General features: G+C 37.1%; 5 protein-coding genes across 6 annotated transcripts; 2 read left to right on the top strand and 3 right to left on the bottom strand.

Moving 5' to 3' along the window:
- Positions 1–2,205: 2,205 nt before the first annotated feature.
- LOC122276310 lies at positions 2,206–5,045 on the top strand. Its single transcript, XM_043085932.1, has 7 exons — positions 2,206–2,635; positions 3,113–3,182; positions 3,400–3,455; positions 3,598–3,673; positions 3,766–3,802; positions 4,377–4,491; positions 4,582–5,045. Exons 1-7 carry the CDS (start codon positions 2,349–2,351, stop codon positions 4,820–4,822), a joined length of 882 nt encoding a protein of 293 aa, XP_042941866.1. The 5' UTR covers positions 2,206–2,348; the 3' UTR covers positions 4,823–5,045.
- Positions 5,046–5,056: 11 nt separating this feature from the next.
- LOC122276318 lies at positions 5,057–6,683 on the bottom strand. Its single transcript, XM_043085943.1, has 2 exons — positions 5,848–6,683; positions 5,057–5,376 (listed from the first exon to the last, which is right to left on the bottom strand). Exons 1-2 carry the CDS (start codon positions 6,267–6,269, stop codon positions 5,217–5,219), a joined length of 582 nt encoding a protein of 193 aa, XP_042941877.1. The 5' UTR covers positions 6,270–6,683; the 3' UTR covers positions 5,057–5,216.
- Positions 6,684–6,927: 244 nt separating this feature from the next.
- Positions 6,928–13,273, bottom strand: LOC122276299 (glutamyl-tRNA(Gln) amidotransferase subunit B, chloroplastic/mitochondrial). Of its 2 annotated transcripts, none has more exons than XM_043085912.1 (9): positions 13,116–13,273; positions 12,040–12,712; positions 11,464–11,673; positions 10,225–10,365; positions 9,902–10,105; positions 9,098–9,295; positions 8,475–8,543; positions 7,515–7,631; positions 6,928–7,427 (listed from the first exon to the last, which is right to left on the bottom strand). In XM_043085912.1, exons 2-9 carry the CDS (start codon positions 12,676–12,678, stop codon positions 7,347–7,349), a joined length of 1,659 nt encoding a protein of 552 aa, XP_042941846.1. In that variant the 5' UTR covers positions 12,679–12,712; positions 13,116–13,273; the 3' UTR covers positions 6,928–7,346. The 2 variants fall into 2 exon arrangements, with proteins under 2 accessions (XP_042941846.1, XP_042941853.1); XM_043085919.1 differs by having other exon boundaries at positions 13,106–13,254.
- A 561-nt stretch (positions 13,274–13,834) lies between these two features.
- LOC122276290 lies at positions 13,835–17,515 on the top strand. Its single transcript, XM_043085900.1, has 4 exons — positions 13,835–14,305; positions 15,142–15,212; positions 15,658–15,793; positions 17,271–17,515. The coding sequence occupies exons 1-4, from the start codon at positions 14,149–14,151 to the stop codon at positions 17,354–17,356; spliced, it is 450 nt and encodes a 149-aa protein (XP_042941834.1). The 5' UTR covers positions 13,835–14,148; the 3' UTR covers positions 17,357–17,515.
- A 588-nt stretch (positions 17,516–18,103) lies between these two features.
- Positions 18,104–24,724, bottom strand: LOC122276283 (histone-lysine N-methyltransferase family member SUVH9). The gene is made up of 3 exons (XM_043085889.1): positions 22,368–24,724; positions 18,698–19,032; positions 18,104–18,409 (listed from the first exon to the last, which is right to left on the bottom strand). The coding sequence occupies exon 1, from the start codon at positions 24,469–24,471 to the stop codon at positions 22,438–22,440; it is 2,034 nt and encodes a 677-aa protein (XP_042941823.1). The 5' UTR covers positions 24,472–24,724; the 3' UTR covers positions 18,104–18,409; positions 18,698–19,032; positions 22,368–22,437.
- Between the last annotated feature and the right edge of the window lie 201 nt (positions 24,725–24,925).

Below are 24,925 nucleotides of genomic sequence, written 5' to 3'. Positions count from 1 at the left end.
TTTTGCGTTGCATTATCCAAGAGGGAGAGTCGGCTGTAAGTAATCGAGCCGATCCGGTCTTTAGATTGTTGAGCTCGGCTTGACTAAAAAAACTTGAGCTCAAACCTGAGTCTGAGACTTTTATCCAATATTTGTTAGAACTTGGCTCAGTAAACTAAGTTTTTCACGTGAGTTTGAGCTGGATTCAAAAACAAACTCGGCTCAACGAGTTTGAGTTAGTTGAGTTGAGTCCGAGTTCCTTTCAAAAAAAAAAAAGAGTCAAGAGTTGTTTATTTTTTATTTTTTGAATAAAATTTAATAATTAATTATAGAAATAAAAAATCTAAATTTAATAAAGTCTTTACAACTAATAAGTAGACTCTTCATCAAATTAGAAAAACGTAAAAATTTATAAATAATTAATATATAACTAGTTTATATTATATGCCTACATATGTTATCAATACATATAAATGATGATAGTATATATCAACATTTTATTTATCGTTTTTAGATATTAGAATATGAAATTATTAAATTTTACAGACTAATTAATGTACAAATTATAAAATAGCAATGGAGTACATTCAATATATAGGTATAAGTAATTAGGTTATATACTATTTACTATATATTTAATTATAAAAGATATTATGCTTATATTATTAATCAATATTTTAGTTAGGTACGTGTCATTTACTAATCGAGTAAGTATTTGTCGTTACGAACGATTTTTTTTCATGAGTCGAATTCGATTTGAGTTTAATTGAATGAGTATTGAACAAGATCAGTTCATTTACCGCCCTAAGGGAGACCTTCGTTTGCTCAATGGATTAGGTGATGGCAATTGCAAGCAACTATCTAGGGGTGTACAGAAACCGACGCCACCGGCCGCCACCGACAGGAACGAACCGACCACGTCAGGAACCGCTGGTGAACTAGTCGGCATATGGTATAATTTATTCAAAACTACTGAATATCGGTTCGGCAACGGTTTGACCTTGGTTCAAACCGCTGAATCGGCCGACTTAATAACCTTTTTTTTTTTAAATTTATTTATTCCTTACTTAAACAACGCCGTTTCACTTAAATAAGTGAAACGACGTCGTTTAATATCTGAAGTTTAAAAAAAAAAAATTAAATGAAACGGTGCCGTTTGGCTTAAGCCAAACGGTGCCGTTTCATTCTAGGGTTTAAAATCCCTTGAGTCCTTCTTCTTCCTCGATTCATTCTTCTTCTCTCCTTCTTCATTCTCAAACGCCTCTCTCTCTCTCTCTCTCTCTCTCTCTCTCTCTCTCTCTCTCTCTCTCTCTCTCTCTCTCTCTCTCTCTCTCTCTCTCTCTCTCTCTCTCTCTCACGGCGCACGCAAGCCATGGCAGGACGGAGGGCCTCTTTCTCTCACTCTCAAATCGCACCTCTCACCACTCTCGGCGTCATCTCTCACCCAGACAACAGCCACTGCGGCGTCCCTGAAAACAGCTTCCATCGCCATCGAAGACGCCAACGAACCAACTGGAGTGACGCCGAGACCAATGTAGACGGTTTTCTCCCCTTTAAACGGTTGGTTTCAGTCAAAATTCATCCACTTTTGATGATGTCGGTTCGGTTTCAGTTTTGGTTTTGGACCAAAATCGAAACCGAATGATCGGTTTTCACAACTACCATTATGCCCTTGGAGCATATAGGCCCATTTCTCTATCAAATCTCACATTTACCAAATTTTAACGAAACTTACAAAAGAAAATCATGTAAATCTTATTTTATAATGGAAAGATATTATAATTTGACTTAATTCGTTAATTCATTTCAATAATTTTTTATAATAATATTTTACATATAAAAAATTTTGACTCTTTAGTATTTGGAGTAGTCAAAGAGCCTGATAATCTGATGGCATATAGCCCAGTTTTACAAATAAAAAATTTGGATTCAAACCCCTACCCCCTTATTAAAAAAAAAAATGATATTTGCAATCTTAGAGTGTGCAAGTCTTGTATATTCATTTTGAAAAAAAGTAGGTAAATATAAAATTTACATAAAATAATTATTTTTTTAATAATAAACTAATTTTTTTCAAAATGAGTATATTTCGAGACTTGCATATCTTACTGTAAGTAGAATGATATCTAGAGTTTAGATTAATATTAAATATCGTGAACCATAAGGATTGTTTAGGATAATGTAATCATAATTAATCTTAAATTTTCCCATTTCTTAAAGCCTTGCATTTCTTTGCCTTCGAGAAAAAGCGCCGGTCTTCCTGACTTCATCCCCACAACTCATTTATCGTGGAAATCATTCCTTTGCTCGTCTTCTCTCCCGCAACTCATTTTATTATCCCACATTTTCTTGAACAGGGTGAGATCTGGATGGACAAGGTGGTGGAGGCTGTAGAAATGACGAAGAAGGAGTGGGAAGAAGCGTATAGTCGGACGCAAGAGCATATAAAGGCGATACAATTGTACGGGATTTCTAGGGAGGAGAGGAATCCCAATTCGAATTCCCTTCCGAGATTGAACGGGCTCGCTCAGGACGGCTTGGCTCTCCTCTCCTCGCTCCACTTCAAGCTCGATCTTCTTGCGCCACAGTTGCCCACCGATGATCAAGTCCAATCTGCCACCGCGCTGCTTCAGTCTTGGAAGAACCAATCCCACAAGTAACAAGTCCTCTCTCTCTCTCTCTCTCTCTCTCTCTCTCTCTCTCTCTCTCTCTCTCTCTCTCTCTCTCTCTCTCTCTCTCTGTGAACAAATTGTACTCTCCGTTTGGTTGATCAAAAGAATGGAGCAGAGGGAGGAATAGGATAGTGTCATAATTCTTTTCTTTAATTTTCTTCTTCTTCATGTTGTTTTTTTTTTTTTTTTAACTTGAATTGCCTGAAAAGAACTGAAATTTCAAACCAATAGACTGAAAATTGGGGCATTGATTTGTCGACTTTGCGCAGTCCTGAGAGATGCGTTTTAATATTTGCCTTAATTTCTGAGCAACCAACCAAAGCTCTCGTTTATTGATTTCCTATAATGGCTTTTTATTTCTCCTAGTAAGTAGTTTGGTAATCTCTGTTTATTGTCTTGACTTATATATATATATATATATATATATATATAAAATCTTTGTTTATTGTCTTGGTTGCCAGTTTGCGATTAAGTCTGAGGAATGCCAATTTGCAAGCAAAGGCTAATATAAGGAAAGCTGCTCAGGAAGAGGTAATCAGCTCCATGTTAAATTACTGTCGTAAAATGTCAGTCATTTACATATATCTGATTAAGCCACCTTTTCTCTGGCAGCGATCACCTGATATAGTTTTCTAATATCCGTAGCTAACAAACTCTCTATGTGGAAAGCTAGTGATTAGTTACATTCTGAGTGCTTGTGAGAGAGGCTTGGATTCAGGTCAAATTTTATATGGTTGTGTTGTTGCAGAGAGAACTTCTTTTGGGTGGTGGAGGGGAGTCCACAATTCGCAGACGCAACTTACAGTATGTATGATGCTTTCTAGATTAGTTCATATATTCAATGCAGTGATTGTATTTCTGGACATTTTATGAGCATGGACAAAAACAGCCATATTCTTGACATGGGTTTGTTAACATACTCTATGACTTATAACCGTCCTTTTAGGACAAAAGCTGGAATGACTTCTGCTGCTGAAAGCATCACTGATAGCCTTCGCCGTACTCGCCAATTGATGGTTCAGGTTAGTAGCTCTGTTTCCTCTTGTTTTCTTTTGTAGTGATTTTTCCTAGAATGTATAATTGATTTATTTATTGTATCACCATGTGCTTATAGGAGGTGGAAAGAAATGCAACCACACTTGCAACTTTCGGTAGGTTCTCTTATTCCAAAATCTTATGCAAATTATCCTTGTTTAATCGTGATGAAAGTATGAAATGTTTTGTGAATTATATCTTGAATTTTACGTAGAGTCTGGATATTTTTTCTGTTTTGAAGGTGGGTAAAATAATGACATATTCAAGGGATCAAAAAATCACATAACTGTTTGGGTACGACTGCATGACTTGGTGAAAATTCTTGAATCTACTATAAATCATTGATCAATGTGACCAAAAAGAAAATAAGGTAGAGTCTTCCAGTGGAAGTGATCCAGTTGAAGCTGTGGTGAAATACTTATTCACTTACTATTAACTTAAATACAGTATAAACATATGTGATAGGATGATTGTACAAGACTTCAGTTAGTTTATAACGGACTGAGTGTCCATGACCTTCTACTTTCTATTGTAACCTCTAGCTAGGTGTTTCTCATGTATACTTCTTGTATACCTGGGCTTTGCCTACTTCTATGAATATAATTTCTTGATTACCTATCAAAATAATTGTACAAGACTTAAGACATGAATTCATTTTTTTGTTTTGGCAAATATGGTTTGGATATATAGAGGAATCAACGGGAGTTTTAAAGAAGGCTGAAAGTGAATACAAAGGGCACCGCTCATTGTTCATGAGAACTCGAAATTTACTCTCCACAATGCAACGTCAAGATGTCATGGACAGGTAAAGATGGATTTTTTCTTTTCTTTCCATTTCCCAATGACTAAATATCTCTATTTGCACAAACTTATGTAAGTTTCTTTATGTGAACAGGCTGATACTTGCAGTTGGAGTTTTCTTGTTCTCATGTGCCGTTCTTTATGTTGTCTCAAAGCGCATTGGTATACTTAAGTTGCAGAGAAAGGTTATTGCTGCCCTAAAGGCTGGTATGGTGGGACAAGCAGAGATAGGACAAAGAGCTGGTGCAGATGGCATAAATCTTCCCCAGGTCCATGAAAATGCAGTTCATGAGGTGGATATTCCTTTAGAACAACATATGCATGATGAACTGTAAAATTTTTTATGCGGTCCATTTTAATGGCTTTCCGTCTTCCTTGTGCCCTTATATTTGGCCCTTAGGCCTTATATAAGGCAATATTCATATATGCCCCTTCTATATAGCAGTCTACTTTCCCATTGGCTTTGTTTAATTAATCTCAAAATGAAATCCTTCACTTGTGAGTTCCTCCAAAACTATTTAAGAAGAGAAATGAAAGAGAGAATGGTTGGTTTCCAAAGGCCAGCAATGTACAAATTATTTACAATCTCTGTGCAGTAGGTGTGAAGAAAATCGTACATATGGTTCACTTTTAGCTAAGAGATACAAAGATGTCTTAATAATTGTAAAGCACCCTTGATCTGGCATTCAACCAATTTACGAACACCACACTGATGAGCGGTTTGAGTGCTTATGCCAAGAGCCAAAAATTCTTGTGGGTTTTTGTATTGAGAAGATAGCCTGCATTTTGGCCCTTTTTTTGAACTCCAACACAGTTGCAGTTGCTATTCTCAATCAAATACTCTGCTGTGTCTTCCACTCCTCTCATAGACCCTCCAGGCCGCCTACATCTGTTGGTACACAGTTAAACCACGGGGGAACAGTTTTATATTTCTGTTTTTAAGGTAAAATTAAAGTTCAGTATTTTAAGAATAAATAAACGCGTAAAAAGAAGTTAATAATAACCAGAAATAACTTTTGATAACAGGATGTTACCAGTTCTATGGGCAAGTAAAGACATCCAAAGATTTCCTACGTACTCTTTAAGGGAACAAGTTTTCTGGTTCCTCATGTTTGTTTCTAAATTAGCATTCATCACCTGTTCGGTTTTCCTTTTATCTCTGAATGTAAATCGTGCATGCATGCATGAATGCTATTGGTATTATGAAAAGAAACCATCTATAAACACTTCCTTTAACTTTAGATGATTCATGGCAAATTTTCATAATTATTATTCCTTTTTTTTTCTTTTTTATGGACGGAAGATATTGAAATATTTCTAATAATGTTGTTTTCATCTAGACGTTCATGCAAAGACTCACCCTAAAATTGATGAAGAGAGACTCCGACGCTGCCCTATAAATATGAGATCAATGTTGAGCATCTTGCTTAGGAAAAGAATAACCCCCGCCTTATCTTTGCCCTCCATTTCCACCCTCTTTACACTTACAAGAAGCTTCGGCTGAGCAACCTTGCATGCATGCTTCATTTCTTCGAGAAAATCCACGTTCCCTCCACCTACATCTGAGCATGCAATGGCGGAAGAGGAGCCTACCTTAGGCCTCCTCATGAATGTAGAGAATGTGTTTCGCCTCGAGCTTGGGTACTTCCCAACGTGGAGGAGAATCAATTCATCTTGCTCAAATATTGCATGGGATAGAGTGTATTGTAGTGCGATCGCTGACTCTCGGGTTGGCTCTGCTATCACCATGACCTTCCTTGTCGTCGGAGTCCCACCTTGCATGGCAGCCTACCGTTTTTGATATTATCAGCAACGGCAATCACTGTCACCACTGTAAATCTAACCTTGTATCCACCGCTAGCAAACAACTTTGTGGTGGAACGTAAAAAAGCAATCAAAGAATTTCATTTTTCAGTAATAATGGTGATGTTGGTGTCAATCGACTTGGTTTATAAAAACTCGGGCACAACCCTTGCTGCCTTCACGAAGAATTTATTTATTTGCTTGCTAAGATGCCATCATGAACATTTAAAAATACGAGATGGTCATTTTGTTGTGTTTAATGTTTATCCTAAAGCAGGACAACAACTATTGACAGATCTGTTAGCTTCGATTCAAAGCTAAATTTGGGGTGGTGGGGGATGTTTGTTTTTGGAAGCACCCCCAACAACCTCTAGATCCGGTCAATTACCAGCAAAGCTCAAAAACAGTTAAAAGGGTTTTGAGTCGTCACTCAAATTTTTTTTGTTTTTGTTTTCTTTAGTGTCTTTAAACAAAAACGGAAATCCTCGTCCATCTCATGATCTGTTGATTAGTTTACAAAAATTGAGTTCCAGTCGATAGTTGTTTTCAGACTCGCATAAAAACACCCTGTAAGGACATCACACTTGAGGGTAATGACACGTGTCAATCAATTTGTCTTATGAGAGATCACCCATAATTATTCTAAAATAATTATATAAATCTGCATATTATATAAATTGCATGTTGCAGAAGGAGGATCTTACAGTTGGCTAGGCTATTCCACTAAAGAAAGTTGGTGAAGTGGCTGCTGAAATATACAAGTTGAGGAAGTAAAGTAACAGAAGTCTCTTTTCCCTTTCATGTTGGCGCAGGACAGCTAAATTAAACTGTATGTTGCCGGGAAGTATTATGAGTTCAGAATTATAACTCAGAATGTCAGAGTCAGACGATATGCTTCGACCATCAGTAGGCAACAATATATATATATATATATATATATAATTCGCCAGCTAAATAACCCAGTTTGGAGGAAAGCTATGCCATGATTAATAAATGCTCGACTTCTTTTGTGTGTGAAAAACAGGATCTATTCGCAGATACTCGCCAACAAAATGATCAGCTTTTGGCGTTTAATTTCTCCAAAAGTATCTTGTTTAGAAGCCCGGGATTCGCTTTACCTTTTGACACTTTCATTACCTGCATAATATTCAGAATCTCTTGCTATAATAAAGTACGGTAGAGATAACAAAGCTTCATATTAAAACCCCCCACAAAACTTTTTACCTGGCCAGCAAAATAACCTTGTAGCTTAGTTTTGCCCCCACGATATTGCTCCAGCTGTTGTGGGTTCTCTGTAAGTACTTTATCTACCATTTTCCCGATCTCCACAGGATCTACTATCTGTCATTTTCCAAACCATGAGACCCCTTGACCTTAATTTCTACTAGACTATAAAGAGTAAACTATCTCCCACTTTTAAGGATGCTAGATGTCCCAAATGCTTGTTAAGCACGGGCTTGGATTAGAGAATATCTCATTCAGCCTTTTTCAACACCATATGATCACCCATATATCGGGTGCATTGCTTCCCAAGCCAAGTCTTGACATTATTATGTTTGAAAAATAGTTTGTGGATGTGCCCAAAAAAAACAAACAAACATAACAAAACAAAACACAAGGTTCAACTTGCCCAAACTTTGGGTTGCAATCTTAGTGACAATGGAAAATATCTTTCACCTAAAGTAGTTACCCACTTCATTTGCTTAATCTTGGTCATATAGCACGCCAAAGAAAAATTTAAGCATTGGCTATTATATTAATAGGATGTCTTCTTCCATCAATGCAGTGTATAAAATCCTTAAATATAATCAATTTGAAGCTACTAGAGATGACCTAATTTCTCTCATGATCTCTTAGAGGATCAACTTAATATAAGCACAGAATAGACAATTCCTAATTTAATAAGATCTGTTTATAGAGATCCTTATGTACAATGGCATTGACTAGAACTAAAAGTTGTTGCAGTCTGGCACACTCACTCTCATATCAGTCCAAGAACATGTATCCCTTACATTTGAGCAGCCAAATCATAGGTCTTCTCAAACATATGCATCTCATAAAAGCATTTTGTGTCCAAGGTAAGGAAAGGAGATTTTGTACGTAAAAAAATGTATAGAGAGCACCATTTATTTTCTATTTGAAAAGAATTATATCTACATAAGCTCCTAACTAAAGTATCTTTACCTGAACCAAATCCTTTTCTTTTATCAGTCCCTTGACAGTTCCACCTTTGGCTAGTAGCTCAAACAATATCTGCAAATCACAATTTGCATGTTGAGGATTTAACAAAAAGGGAACGGTTAAATATGTCCAAAGAAGAATAGGACCACACAAAAACTATCATAAGGTCCCTATGCACTTGTTGACCGCTTTAATTCTGATCCGCATAGTGTGCAGATATCTTAAGACCTTGCCGCCTTGTAGTCTTGCAATTTGTTAGTTAAATCCCCATGCCACATGCTATTAGAAGCTTAATACAAACTAGTTTTGGATTATATTTTACCTGCTTATTTTTTATAGAGCCTCTTATGATCGTATCCCGTTACCAGGTCATGGGGAGGGGTAGAAAAAATCATGCGAAGGACATCACTTATACTGATTGAGATTGCCAGAAATGATAGCACATAAAACTTAGTAATTGACAAGCCAAAAACATAAAAATAAAATTAAGAAAAAATACAGTATATTGGCAAACAGGTGAATCAGCGATATATACACTAAAGATATGATAAGCACAAAAGATCTAAAGATTAAAATGAATTCGGAATTTGTAGTAATAAGCATTACTACCAGAAGCAGACTCTTACCTCTTTCCCAATCTTTCCACTAATGGTCCCACCTTTTATGGAAGCTATCAATTCGGCTAGCTCCTGGGGGACTAACTTAATCTCATTTATGGTCAACTTTTCATTTTTCATGTAGGCAGCAATATCACTCATTATCCAATTGGTAGCCAGCTTCACATCAGCTCCCTTTGCAATAGTTGCATCAAAAAATTGTGCAACCTAAGGCATTCATTTAAGCAAAAGAGCCATATCTTAGAACGTTCTAGCATGATATATATCAAATGATACTATTAAGCAACAGAAATATGGTTGTACAGGCATGTGAGAATATGCTTTCATGTTTGCTTTTGAAGTAGGACTAAGGAAAATGCACCAAGGGACTGCATTCAAGGCTTAATTGACCTTTGCCACACCTAAAACTGTGACGCTCAAGAGGCATGTACCAAACATGCGCATGCGCATGCGCACACAACTTTTCTATCGCTTTTCATCTTAATTTTTTTTATCAAAATATAAGTAGAGTTGTAAGGCCTTGGGCACACTTTAACATTGAATGAATATGTCAGATATCTTCAGCTTAACCCAGATTTATCTTTGTATTTGTTTAAGTATTTCATTAACTATACTTATAAAAAAAAAAAGTATTTCATTAACTATGCAATATGAATTTGGTGTTAAATTTTCTGCTCTATTCTTTTCTTCCTCTTCTTTACTCTTTTGATTGGCCTATTCCTTCAATTCCCAAATATGTGCAGCACAAACTTTAAAATGCCAATGGGGAATACCCAGTCAGTAAAAACTTTCTAAATAATGAAGAGGACTTACATTAATGTCATTTGCAAGGAAAAGAACATCCTGCATGCTTAGGCCCATCTTCTCATACCTCCGACGCTTCATTTCTGGAGCTTCTGGTAATGAATCACGAATAGCATCAACGTATTCTTTAGTGAGGATAACTCCAGGAAGGTCTGGTTCTGGGAAATATCGATAATCAGCAAGCCCTTCTTTTTTCCTCATTGTAACTGTTTTCTAAACATTATAGCGAAGGTTAATGGAGAATATAAGGAGACAAAAAATGACCATGTTAGCCATATCTCTATTGCTTGTTACATTAGATGACTTGAATAAAAGCAACATGTAACAACAACCTGTGCGCCTTCTTCCCAAAGACGAGTTTCCTGTATAATTTGATCACCCTGCCCTTGGCTATGAAGCTGCACCTGCCTTGAAATTTCAAAATCAATGGCCCTACTCACTGACGAGAAAGAGTTTAAATTTTTTATCTCAACCTGCAGATCCAAAATGTAATCAGATATGGTGCTACCAATGATAATGCACACTAAACAGAGACGAGTCATTGCATTTTTCTGTAATCAATCCTTTAAAATATCCATCTTCTAAAGCGGAGTCCAGTTAAAAATTACTCATTTAAGACGAGCCTTAACCAGAGGTCAAACCAACATAGGTGCCCATGTTGAGAAAGTGTAGATATTATATGAAATGGATATTTTCTAAGTATGTATTGGACATTTATTTGTCAATAATCAGGTTAAAAACTCCGTTTTTTTCTTCTGACTAGTAAACATAACTCATGCACCCACAGGTCCCATGGGGGTTAAGCCCATGACCTAACCCTCCACCCATCAACACATTAACTATGTGGATGGATATGCCATTTGGACCAATGGTGCTTTAAACTCCCTCCCTCCCTCCAAAAGAAACAATAAACCTTCCAAATTGATGTGAGATTGGGGTTGGTTGATCTTACTTTACAGTAACAACATCAAGATTCCATCATAATACCTGCTTCTTCTTTTCTTTTTTTTTTTTTTTTTTTTTTTATAAGTATCATAATACCTGCTTCTCTTTACTCAATTACCAGTTCACATATGTACACTTCAATCAATGCTGCCTAAATTCGGTCCAAGTATCAGAACCGCCTTTCAGGAGAAAACTAGCATTAGTTACAAAAATATTATCTTTATTAACTAGAATCATTTACAAAAATACCTTCTCTAGAAAAGTTTCATAGTAGTTTGACAAGGGAGCTTTGTTTCATTTATGACAAACAAAAACAAGTAAGGAAATAACATTATTTCCTCTTCAGATTTCCCTGTTGATGATATTTTCCTCAATCTTTTGTAAAACATCATTTTATTTGTCTTTTTCATGAACACGTGTATTCTCATCTTATGTTATAGATCCAAGATAACACGATAATGTGATAATTTCCAAGCATTATAATAACAATCTCCAAATATTTTAACAATGCAAGTTGGAAAAATAAGCTTATTGCTTGCAGCAGAACATTTTACAGGTTTTATAAACATTTGCAGTTTTCTAGTTGCTACGGAAACAATACTAGTTAGAAGAAAGAAGTAAACTACCTTTGTCCCAAACTGTGACTGCCCAATTGGTCGAATTGATACATTGACATCACAACGAAGTGAACCTTCTTGCATATTACCATTACTAACTCCCAAATACCGAACTAACCTCTGTAGTTCTGCTGCATATTCCGCAGCTTCAATACCAGTTCTCATATCAGGTTCAGAAACAATCTCAAGTAAGGGAACCCCTGCTCTATTTAAATCAACCTGCAATAAAATCAACAATATCAACAAGCCTTATAAGATAAACTAGCTTTGCCAACAACAGTTCTTTTCTCACCTTATGGAAAAGGGCTATTCCGTAATAAGACCAAAAAAAAAATCTTTTTGAAATGCATACTACCTGATTCTTCGGCTGGACAATTGTAAGACAATATATTGTAGAATACGTGTGCTTATAGAATCAATTTAATCCATAAATCATATCACTAAGATGTGAACCTGACTAGAACAGCAATGCTAGAAATAGATGAAATCGTGAAACAGATATATTATTGGAAAGAAAAAGAGAATGCAGTTTAAAACCTAGTAAAAAGTGGTACAGTTTATAGGCAAAGGGGTGGTAGTAATTTCCTGGGAGTAACTTCCACTTTCCGAATGAAGTAGCTTTCCTGCATCTTCTTCCATGTGAACCCTTGTAATGCCAAATTTCCGGTGCCCACCACCAAACTCCACCGGAAGATCCAAATCAAGGTAACCACCAGTTGCAATAGGAACATCAAACTGCGATATTTGGTAGCCCTTTGGAAGGTCAGGGTAAAAGTACTGTTTCCTATCAAATTTTGAGTTCGAAGACAACTTGCAATTGAGTGCAAGACCCAATTTCACGGCATACTCAATGACCTTTGAGTTCAAAACTGGCAAAGCGCCAGGAAGACCCATGCAAATGGGGCAGACACTGGTGTTTGGAGGAGACCCATAATTGTAAGGGCAACTGCAGAAGGCTTTGGTGAGAGTGTTGAGTTGCACATGGGTTTCTATACCAATGACTGCTTCATAATCTTTTGAGACGTTATTGGTTGTTATGGTCTGGGTGCGTGGTGGAACTTTGATTCGGGGCTTTTGCTTTTCTTGGGTGGCTGTTTGGACTTCTGTGTTTTTCATAGTGCAATATAAAACACCATTCTTTCTTATAAACAATGCAGTTGGGTATAACATCAATGGGTGCTTTTGAATGCTTCTTAAAAAAGTGGAAGCCATCGTGGTACTCATTCAACCACAGTATCAAACACTACCAAGGCTGTGTCTGCAAAAATCATTAAACGAGGCAATGATAAGCAAAAAGGATATCCCGCCGCGGGGGGAGGGGGGAGTTCACATCAGAATTAAAATCAGAACCAAAATGACTTAGAAGAACTAAAAACGATTAACAGCCAGATGATATCTTCACGCTCGAAACTTTGAAAATCAGTTAAGATTACGAAAAATGACAACTTCTGAGGTCTGCAGAAAATATTTTTCGCAGAAATGAAAAGGCTTTCAATGTAAAGCAGAGTTAACCAAAAAAGAAGAAGAAGAAGAGTCCCCGTATTAAGCACAGTGTAGAGTCTGAAGAAACATACTTATCCAAAAAAAAAAAAAAGAGTCTGATGAAACAAACAAAAGAAAAGAAAAAAATGAAAGAGGAGAATGGCGAGACCATTTCTGACCTGAACGAGCAGCAGAGAGAGACCCAAAGAGCTGAACAGCCCACCAACAGTCATCGGTGCGAAAGTTATCAACAGAAGCGAGTACAGGACGACCAGGTATTGTGTAGGCTAACCCAAGAGCTACGAAACCGACCCGAAATTGTGTAGGCTAGTGACAGAAGAAGCCTTACACTCAGCCCGCAGTCAAAACATAACTGATAAGCAGCCCAGTTTTCATGCCCATGGCCCACAAAGCAAACAAGCATACTCGCCCCAATAACTATAGACACGCACCCATTCTAAATTGGTCAATTCGGTGTAGCCTACTAGCCCAAGGTTAACTTATTATTTCCTGTTGTCCGAATAAATATTATTTCCATTTAAAATAAAATTATAACGATTAAGAAAAATAAAATTATAAATAGTATCCATATATAGTAATATGGATTAAGGGTCATTTCAACTGTCAAAATATTATGAAATTTTTAAGAAATATTAAATCAATTAATTTAAGAGAAAATGGTAAACGAGATGAGAAATGCTTGGATCCGAATTCGGAATGCCAAAAGTCTACCGAATGTATTTTATTTTTTTATTTAATAATTAAGTGTTTTTTAAAAAAATATTTAAAAATACAAAATAATGAATAAAAAAATCAAAAATAAAAATAAAAAACTGCATTAGGTGGGTATTCAGTGGATAGCCTTCGGTAACACCACTCAAACGAGATTGTGGTCAGAGACTAGTCTTTCCACTTTGAGACAGATCAGAAAATCAAGAAGAGAGGAGAATGAGATAAAAGTGATAAACTTGAAGTCAATGCCACTCACAAATGTTTATCGGTACCGCAAATTGTTGCTACTGGATGGCTTAAACGTAGGGGATGATAGTGATACCACCCACTAGACACGCACACCAAAACGCAAGATCCAACCAAAGTTCGAGTCTTTGTTGGGGACCCACGAACAAGGCAAGTTGCTGAGAGAGGCAACTCTTGTTGGAATTCTGTCGCTATTTTAGCTGGAGAAGACGAACAAGGAAGAAGAGGAGAAACATGGAGGTACTGCAGACATGGAGAGTGAGATTCTCCTTCAGGAACGCAACTATTGCGTTCTGCTTCTTGAACGTCGTCGCCGCTCTTCTCTTGCTTCAGAGCTTCTTCTCTTCTGCCTCTTCCCGCAACAGAATCTCCACATCTCAATTCACTTCTGGTCTCTCTCTCTCTCTCTCTCTCTCTCTCTCAGATTTTTCTTTTTATACTGTGAGGAATTTCTTTATAAAATGTTTTTTTTTTCGCTTTTTCTACTGGGTAAATGCATTTTTGGTTTATCGGATCAAGAAAGAATTAAGGAGTTCTTGTCAAATTTACCAGAAATGGATTCTTCACATCTTGATCTTGTTATTGATTAACTGGGTGACCCATATATTGTTTAGCTTGGGTTTATTAGAATTTAATCTGAAATTCGATGGGTTTTAATAAATTTTGCGGGTCTGCTGCGATAATAAGCGTATTCTAGTGCTCCTATGTAGCCCTGATTTTAAGCGAGTATAATATTAAGCTTTAAAAAGCTACAAGGGAAGGACGGCCGATATTCATAGGTGTAAGAAATTAAGAATAGGGCTTTGTGGCCGATATTCGTACGATGACCGTAGAAGAAGAAGAAGAATAGCGTTTTGTGTTTGAGAGAAATGACTTGCAGTCCTCGCTACAGTTTGAGGTTCTTTGAACTCGGAGACCATTCTATTACAACGCCAAGGGATTTTATGGTCTGATTAACTTTCTATTAATATCTCGCTTCAAGCGTGACTATGTTCTTCTGTGGGGTTTTGTATGCAGTGCTCTCGGCTCGCTTATATTAAAAAGATAAAGGAAAGATGCACCAATGGTTATTATGTGTAATTGGATAGCCCATTTATGTTTTCCTAAGATTAATATTTGATGTTAGCTGGGGTCTTTTCTCTGTTCGGCCTGCATATCTAGATCTCTTGATAAGCTTTAAAGTTGCTGATTGACTCAGATACATTGCCTAAAATTTTCAAAATGCAGCTCAAATCCAGTATATCAAAGAATCTGAACAGATCCGCCTTGCTATGCAACCATTGGAACTGATCAAAAGAGTAAGTATGGCTTATAATTTGGATGCATGCATTATTATGGCTTTTTCTACTGTAAGTTAAATAATTCCCACATTTTAGAAGTTTATCGCTCTTGATTTTCTTTTTCGTTTGGGATATCCTTTTTTCCGGCTATGGGGTGGCAGAACGGGAGTTGTTGCTTCAAAGTTTGAACTGGATGTAGTATTTTGTTTCCAATGTTCCCCGTCTTCTTCCAATATCAAATGAATAATTAGAATAACTGCAGTGCAACCTAGTGATCAAAGGATATGCTTGGGATGAGTTGAAGACTCAAACATCCTAGGTTTGATTCCCCACTAAGAGTTCTTCTGGATTACCTGATATACTGTTCTAATGGGTGGAGTTGTGTGTCCAAAACTTTGGACTTCGAAGGACACTCCCTTGACGAGATCCATTTACATTGAGTTAAATCTTTCCCCATTTATAGGTGATGGAAATTGAGCAAGAAGCATATGCAAAGCCAGAGACGGTCCAACAGAAAGATACAAAGCAAACTGCTGCAGTTGATCTTTCTAAAAGGTTGAAGGATTTTCGTTCCCTAAACGATGCTGGCAGCTTGAAAGGTCTCTCTCTCTCTGAATTTTCAATTAAAAAACAAGCGAGGACTTCCTAGTATCATTCAAATATAAACTTTTTTTTTAATAAGTAAGAGGTAAATTTTATTGAAATGAATGAAATAGGCATAGCTTATGTACACACGACTACAGGAGATACATTCATTCAAATATAAACTTATATTGTTATGAATGATGTATTGTGTTATTTATGTTTTATTTAAATTGTTTGTCCTTAAGCAAATAGGAAAACCTGTCGTGTTGCTTGATTCAGCTGTTTTTCATGTTTGCAGTCATCTAATTTCTTTCTGCTGTGAGCTGTTGTTAAATTGTGATTTTTCTGGTACAATCTTGCAGCTTACGGTTTAAGTCTGGCATGCAGTTGTGCTCCACTATTGTCATTGAATTACTTGCATTTGGACTTTGACTTTGAGTTTAGAATTTTGGATCACTTTCATAGTTTTTGGCTTGCATATCTAGCAAGTAGAGCATTGCACTCATCTTAAATGCTGGAAAAGTTATTTTTTTTTATTTTTTAATAAGAGTATAATTTTATTGCAATAGCAATAGGAGTAGCCCAAGTACACAAGAAGTACACCCATAAAACACCTAGCAACCACTAGGAAGTTGGAACTAGATAAACATACAAGGAATGTTCCCGATCTTCAAAACGCCTACCATTTCGCTATCCAAAGGCAGAATACAATGAGGAATCATTTTCTACACCACAGCTATATGAACTTTACCGGAAAGATCACTCCAACACCTGAAAATATCCCTTACCCTTCTAGGCATTACCCATGCCACACCAGTCCAGTAGAGAAGATACTATCCCACAAAAACCTGGCCACCTCACAATGTAACAAAAGATGATCGACAGTTTCCTTATTTTTCTTACACAAGTAGCACCAATCTAAAATGATAAAACCACATTTCCTCAAGTTATCAATGGAAAACATTTTCAGGTCTTATTTTAGTAAGTGTGGCATTTATGTAGTTTAGTTGCTTGTACATACATCTCTAGAAAGAAAGTCATCTATGATTCTCAAGTAGTTTAGCCATTCTCCTCCTAACTAGGTGTTACCTCTTGTATACTCTTTGTGTACTTGGGCTATGCCTATTCTTATTAAATATAATATTTTACTTATGAAAAAAATAGTTTGGGTGTTCTCATATTATGTTTGACCAAATTTGATCTTTGCCGCGGGATGTGACTATAAAAGAAAGTTGTTCTCTTTGCGGTTTGGTATTGGTCGAGATGTATGCCATTTTCTATTAAATGTTAAATCATTGGCCATTTCTGTTTCTCACATAATTTAAGATTTCTCAAAAAATCCAGGAATCCAATTAAACATGAAGTTAAAGCTTTTGTCATCATATTTATGTTTTATGAATTATCTCTGGTCTACCTTATTTTCGTCTTGGGTTGTTACAATATTGGTAATGTGATGAACATGAGTTTAAGAATATTTGTGATGTTCCTTAGCTTTGGAGGAATGGCGTAAACGGAAGATGGAACGTGCAAGACAGCGGGAACTAGGAAAAAATGGATCTGGCACCTCTCAAGCTTGATGCAATTGTTTTTACTCTTGGAAAGTATTAAACACTTATGAAACTTCATACCTAGTTATACGAACTTCTCTTTAACTTGTATACATCGCTGATAGATATGCTGTTGTAAATATTGTTGACGGACAGTTTATGGATATGAACTTTCTGTTTGGATTGCAATATAGTGTCATCTTGTCTCATCTTAACATTTTAACATTACAAATGCAAACATTTTTTAATTTTAAATCTTTAATTTTTTTTTATCTAATTATTACAATTTTTTTGAACTTCCAAACAATACACAAAATAATTCAATTTTTTCAAATCTCAAAACAAAATTGATATTAAAAAATTATATTATAATAATATTTTAATTTTATAATATTTTTTCAATATTTTATAAAACATCTAAATTCAAATTATTTCATTATTATTTATAAATTAATTTCGAAATTTTGATATCTTGTCTCCTTTTAACATCTAACGAGGCTTTAATGTTTTTGAATATTACTACATTTATAAAAGAATTACACAAAATAATCTCACAAACTAACATAACTCTAATCTAACGCATTAAATTTACTTTATAGTAAAAATAATTTTATTATTTGACGAACTAAATCAAATCGCGTCAGTTTGTGAGATTGTTTTTATATAAACATTTTGTAGTTAAGTATTTTCTCTCTCATAATAGCCCTTAGCTTTTTTAGTAAAAAGGAAATGTTTTAACTATAAAAAAATTATACAAAAATAATCTATGTCGTTTAATTTCGTCCATCAAGTTATAAAGTTACTTTCACTGTAAATTTAACAAATTAAATAAAATCACATCAGTTTATAAGATTATTTTGTATAATTCCTTAGATATAGTAGTACAGTACTCGCCATTATGAGGTACTTGTCTGGCAAACTGGTCCTTTATTTCACCAGCCGCATTACAAGATCTAAACGAAATTGTGATTTGTGATGAACAGAAACATCGTTCGACTAAATCTGAAGTACGAGAATCCAACAAAAATGGGAACTATAGATGGGCCATCAAATGCTCAGTTCTGGATCACTTCAAGAAAATGCCTGGATAAAGGAAACATGAGTCATCAATCAATTGCATCCCAACAACTGATATACATCAAAGGCAGCAGTTTTCTCCGGAAGAAAGATAGGCAATGGCTATTACATACTCTACCTGATTCGTCCACTAAGATGTACAAATGAAATAATAATACTAATAATAGAAGGAAGAGCCGCCTCCATATGCACATGCACGATACAATTTCTATACAAAGCTATATATCCAATTTTGCAGAGTCATGTACTAGCTAAAAGTACAAAAAGGTTCATACAGTCGAGCATAAAACTTACATCGTGACCAGCCCCGGTGGAAATAGCTTGCAGAAAGACATTTCCCCCAAAGTCCAGATAAGGGATTACAGCAATTTCTTAAAATGTCAAGGTCGGCCTGGCAGCAGGTTTCTGTGGCTTACAAAATCTCGCGTTGTCAAATTTCCTCACCAGCTGGGGACCGCCACTATTGTGTAGTCGGTCTAAGAAAACAGTCACATATGGGATATACCGTCAAAGCTTTTTTATGATACTCTGATCAAGAAATCACACTTGCAGCATCTATTTTGAGGGAAAAAGACAACCAGAAATTTAGAAAGCCAGGTGACAATCTGTAACGGAAGGCCCACCCTCATCTGCATAGGATTAACACAATAAGTCAGCACATCCTTAATAGCTAATTCACGAGAAGTGCCGCAAGCTTGCAACAATTTCTTAGATAAATAAGCATCAAGTGAAATTAAGGGAGCATGCAAATAATACATCAGAATGAAATAAATGGTACATGCTCCAAAACAACTTTTTTAAATAGTGAGACAAATCGTCTGAGTTTCAATCATTATTGTGCTGTGCGTCACAATTCCACTGGAACATGTCCAGCGACAATTTCTTAGATAAATAAGCATCAAGTGAAATTAAGGGACCATACATAAAACAAATCAGAATGAAATAAATGGACATATTCCAAAACAACTATTTTAAAGAGTGAAAGACAAATCGTCTGAGTTTCAAGAATTATTGTGGTGTGCGTCACAGCTCCACTGGAACATGTCTGAAGTTCTAGAGATCACTTACGATGCAGAAATCATCATTACTAACAATAATGTGACTGGAAACCAGATGATATAAAACATGCAATAATCAATGACTAAAACACACTGCCAGTCCAGTCCTTGCTTCTCTTTCAAGCACCAAAATATTTACCCTTTCGATTGCAGAAATTTCAGGCTACTACTCACATTTTAATGCAATTAACCAGCTTAGCCACTTTAGAGTACTTGGGAGTTGGTAACGTAATAGAACGATGAATTAAAAAAGAACAACATAGAATGGAACAAATAGGGATATTTCTCTTTCCTTTATTTAGATGTTTATGACCTTTCATTAATTAGAGGACAACAGTTTCACTCATTTAATACTTACCATAAAAAAATAAAAAATAAAAAAAAAAACAATTTCACTCATTTAATACAGAGAATCTTTCTTCCTCCCAATTTGGGATGAAAGCAATGCGAGGGAGTGGAATGGAACTTTCTTTTCCTTTAAAAGAACTCCCAAACAAGAGAATAGTGGGTGCCCACCATTGCTTTTCATTCCACTCCTCCCAAAACTGCACCGACCAAATGGGCTATAAATGACACTACAAAAAAAATGTAATGTTACAGAAAATAAATGTGTTTCTCTAGCCAAACAAAAAGCCATTGGGCACTTTCCACTGAAAGGTGACGAGCCAAAAAAATATCAATGAAAACAAAGGGAAAATTGCTGTGAAAAAGGAAAAAGCTATGACAAATTCCCAGCATTACACAATGGCATTGAAGTTGCAACTCAAGCATCAAATTGAATCCACAAATTATGCCACCCAAGACACTGATAAAATTTACATAATGTTGCATGAGTAATGACCTCTGGACTCCAAAAATGAGGTTATCAAACAAACTAAAGCACTGATTCCATCGTCATCCAAAAATTAAGTAACAAACAGCTTAACCTATCTCACTTAAGAATATCATTTGCTTATAAATATTGAAATATGTACTTATTTCAACAAGGGCGGAACTGCTATATACTTTTTTTTTTGTAAGTAGAACTGCTATATACTGAACAAGATTATAAGAAAATTGCAGGCAACAGAAAGTACCCTACATCAGGATGTGTTTATTCACAGAGATCCATACCAAAGGCACGAGAGAAGTGGATGAGGTTTGCTAATATCCTGGTAGCTTTGATACAGATGTGCTTCTGGGTATTGTGTGTGTATTGCAATCTAACAAACAAAATCAGAGAATCCGTTCCTCAGTCCCATAACAAGTGTCTATTTAAATAGCATTGTTTTACTGATTAAAGAAAGTGTCTTTTTAAAGAACACCCATTTGATGAAGCATTTAAGGCCTCGACAGCTCAAGTTTCTTTATCTCCAAAAGTAAACTTTTTATTATTGGCATCAAGAAAACTTCTTGAACATGCATTGAGGTAAGGAAAGGAGAAAAAGAAAAAGGGGCAGTAAAAATTTTTATTTTTTAATTCTTTTTATATAGGGCAACATTGTGAGTCGAGCAAAATTGGCGGGTACAATGCTCATGAGTCATGGGGAATGAAGGGAGTGTTTTGAGCTAGCATGTGTTTTGAGCCAAAAGTAGCATTAAAACAACGAAACAAAGTTACTTATCAGGAAAAAAAACAATGAAAGAAGGTCTGAAGCACTAAATAATTAAGTAGCAGCTACAAGAAGCTAGACTTTTATGAGCCAGCCTCACAAGTGGTTTTGCCTTCAACCTAAGGGGAAAAAATTGTGAAGTCATTGACTTTGGGTAAAAATACACACAAGCAGAAATGGAATATATGTGCTATTCCAGAAAGCTCCATTCTTCAACTTTTAGTTCCATTCTATGCCTAAATTTGTGAGGCTCGTGTCTTGCTTATTATTTTTCCTCGTCTTCACATCACAATCTCAAGAACTGTAGGGCACTATGAAGATAATGACGCTTATTATCAACCATTGAGAGCATAATCTTAAGCATCACAATTTTTTCAGTCTTAAACATAGGATCCTACCTTAGCTAGTTACCAGCCCACTACACCAAGCACAAATCTATAACTCCCAAAGGAGACTATAGAACAGAACTGGATATAAATAAAATTCAAGCACTAATCCAGATAACAAATCCAGTATGCGTAGACCAAAAGCATTATATTTACATTGACGATTTGACATGCACCAACCATATGGGTGTGGGGGTGGTTGGGTGTGAGTGTTTGTTAGGTAAGTCACACATACATTCAAACACACACCCACTCAAAACCTCAACACCCAGAAGCTCCTACAATAGACGTATCATTTAAGCTACAGCTTATCACATATATATAAAAAAGTCAGCAATGATTACAAGCAGCACAACTACAGTACCTGACGGGAGCAATTTTCTGTATAAATCAAAATATTGATCTACACTGCAAAGCACAAATGAATAAGGGGAGTACTAATATCAACATAACACACTTCAGAAGACAAAACTCTAAAATAGTAAGCAGGAATGCTCAATGGATATTATTATATTCAATTAAACCCAATTAAAAGTTAATATACTGCAGGAGAAAATGGTATGAAACATATCTTTAACAGGTTTTGACTACTAGTCCAACAGAAATAACAGAATAGAAGTACACAGCAGATAAACCATGCCATGATATAAATTTGAATGACTGGCAACAGTATGCTAAAAAGACAAGTTAACTCCATCTCACATAAAGCTAAAGATTCCACCCACTGAAATATGCCTGACCATATGATGACTATGGTGAGCGGCTGCACAATAAATAACACCAAAGCACCTAGAACTAGAGCTAGAAAAAAGCAGAGTAAAGACATTGGCCACATAGAATTATAAACTATAAGAAGGAAAACAGCACATGCTAATAGGAATTCACGCTAGATAGAAAATGCAACTTATAATAGGGAGTTAGTGAATACCTCAGTGCATCGTGGGCCCCAGACCCAGCACGGCATCACACTAAAAAATGCATCAACTCTTCAAAATTATTCAGTTACAGATGGATAGCTTCCCTGTCCATTCATCAGCCACACCATAATCAAGGCTGAGCTCCCTCAAAGGAGGGATGTTCTCCATTGCGAACAGCATTAGGTGAGGGAACATCAAGCTATTGTGATCATATAGCACAAACTGCACCAACACATTCGGAGTTTCACTATGGCTCATATAACAAGCAACATTTCTCATTCTAGATACATCCATTGCAAAATCCAATGGAGGAATTGAGGGATAAGATGGACGCACATAATCAGTAAATATCTGAGATAAATCCCCCCATTCTGCCCATCTACTCGAAAAACGATTTGGGTAAATTAATGTATCACCATTCATCGACAAAATCTGAGCTTGATCCCTTGTCAGGACAACCCCGGCATATTCACATATAAACGCGCCAGCTTGTATCAAATCCAAGGACCTAACTCCCCAACCCGTCTCCCTCGACCTAAACACTTCGAACCTATATCGCAACCCATTTTGAGTAACACGGTTGCGGCAAGTAGGGGGGCACCTACAAAAGGGACCACATTCGAAAATAACGGGCTTCCCTCTCAAAAGAATCCCATTATGATCGTAAGCAAACTCTCCTCCATTCTTTGTAGCACAAAAGCAATCGTCGGCACAACTCGAAACGCATTCACATCCGGTACCGTTCCCCGTCCGATTAAATGCATAAGGTGGGAACACCGTCCTCACAAGATATTCATAATACATAGGTTCCTGATCAGAATCAATATCATTGAAGAGAAAAACCGGCACTTTCTCCTTCTTCGCCGAAACATCAAGGCTAAGATAACCAGCGGGCCTCGCCACCAACGGCCTAGTCCTGAGACTCTCAGCAAACCTCAAAATGGAGCTACCCATCTCAGCCTGCCCATCTATTCTCAATAGCTTATATTTGTAAACCCCAAAACCGGACTTTCCCACATCAAACCAACAATCAAGAATCCTATACAAGCCATCGTAAACATAAACCTTACTCGTAAGGCCGCCCTCGTACTTAATTCCTCTGATAACCCTCACTTCGATCCCGTAATGCAAGCTTCTCTCCAATGCTAAATTCCCACCTTCTAGCTTTTGATGCACGCATTGCCTCGAGAACTTGTCCTGCCCGCCTTGACCCGTGTAGATTATCACATCCCCCGCGTCCTCATCGTCCTCGTACCCACCGGATACGATTATGCTGGTTGCTATTGGCTCGCCGTTCGAGCTCTGGCTGGCGGGGACGTAATCGATTCCGGCTTGGGCTTGACCATGCAAGCCGACTACGCACAACTCCATTCGGAAGAAAAACAAGTCGCCGATGTATATCCCCGGGATCGAACCGACGATACGCTTGTCGCGGTTGAGCCACATACCGCGGTCGCGCAAGACGGAAGCGGCGCGTAGATCTCCACGTACCCGGCGGTTGAGACCGGGCTCGCCCAGTCGGCGCTTCTCGTACTCCGTCATAGATAAGACGCGAAGAGAGTCAAATATCATTCGGGTCCGCCGGACGACGTCCCGGAAGTAGCGCTGGTCCTCGATGCCAAGATCGGTGACGCGGACGAGCTCCGCGGAGCGCTGGTGGGGGGGCCGCCTCCGAGAAACGACGAGGGTTGAGACCTGGTTGTTGTTGTCTTCCTGAGGGACCGGGACGATTGCACGAGAATCGGGATCCAAAACATCGACGTCGCCATAACGCTGCAACCTCTTGGCGAAGGCGGAGCGGAAGAGCTCGGAAATTCGGCAGAACTCAGAGTAGACGTTGCCTTCCTCGGAAGAAATGCCCGAGGGCTGGGAGGTGATAGGGGTATGCTGGGACTTGGAAAGGATGTTGGGGGTAGTGCTGGAAGAGAACGGTTCTTGAGGAGTCTGTTGTTGTGGTAGTGATTGTTGCTGCGTCGGTTGGTGAGTCTCGAGCGGCTCATCTGAGGGTTCGAGCTTGGGCTCCATTTTGGGGGTTACCAGAGCACTCTTGGTGGCGCTCGTGGTGGGTGGGTCTGGGAGCTGGTTGAGGTCTAGGAAGGGAATAAGAGAGCCCATTACGGAAAGATAGAGAGAGTTGGAGGTTAGTACATGGAGGGTCAGGTGGGATATTTCGCTAGGGTTTTGGGGTTGGTTCTGGAGGTGCTTTCATGGCGGATTTCGGAGACGGAGAGATTGAGGGAGAGGTGAAAGACATTGAAGATTTTGAAAGTGAGAAACGACGAGTGGATTTTCCGATTTAGACAAGATTGAAGATTCTTCTCCTTTTCGCATTGAAATAAATCAACAGGGACAAAAGACAGTATTTAACACAGGAAAAAGGAAAAAACAATTTAACAAAAAAAAATAGTATCTTAAAACGGTATAACAGAACCTTTTTATAACTACTTTTACGGTAATGCATTCTTCTCGTCTTAAATTCTAGTAAAAAAACTTTTTTATAAAAATAAATATATAAATTGATATAATTTATAGATTAAATTGTAAAATTATTTTTATTATAAAATAAATT

Source organism: Carya illinoinensis, chromosome 1, assembly GCF_018687715.1.
Source record: "Carya illinoinensis cultivar Pawnee chromosome 1, C.illinoinensisPawnee_v1, whole genome shotgun sequence".
Classification (NCBI taxonomy): Eukaryota; Viridiplantae; Streptophyta; class Magnoliopsida; order Fagales; family Juglandaceae; genus Carya; species Carya illinoinensis.
Note: the sequence above shows the minus strand (reverse complement) of the source record. Positions and strands in the feature narration are given on the sequence as shown.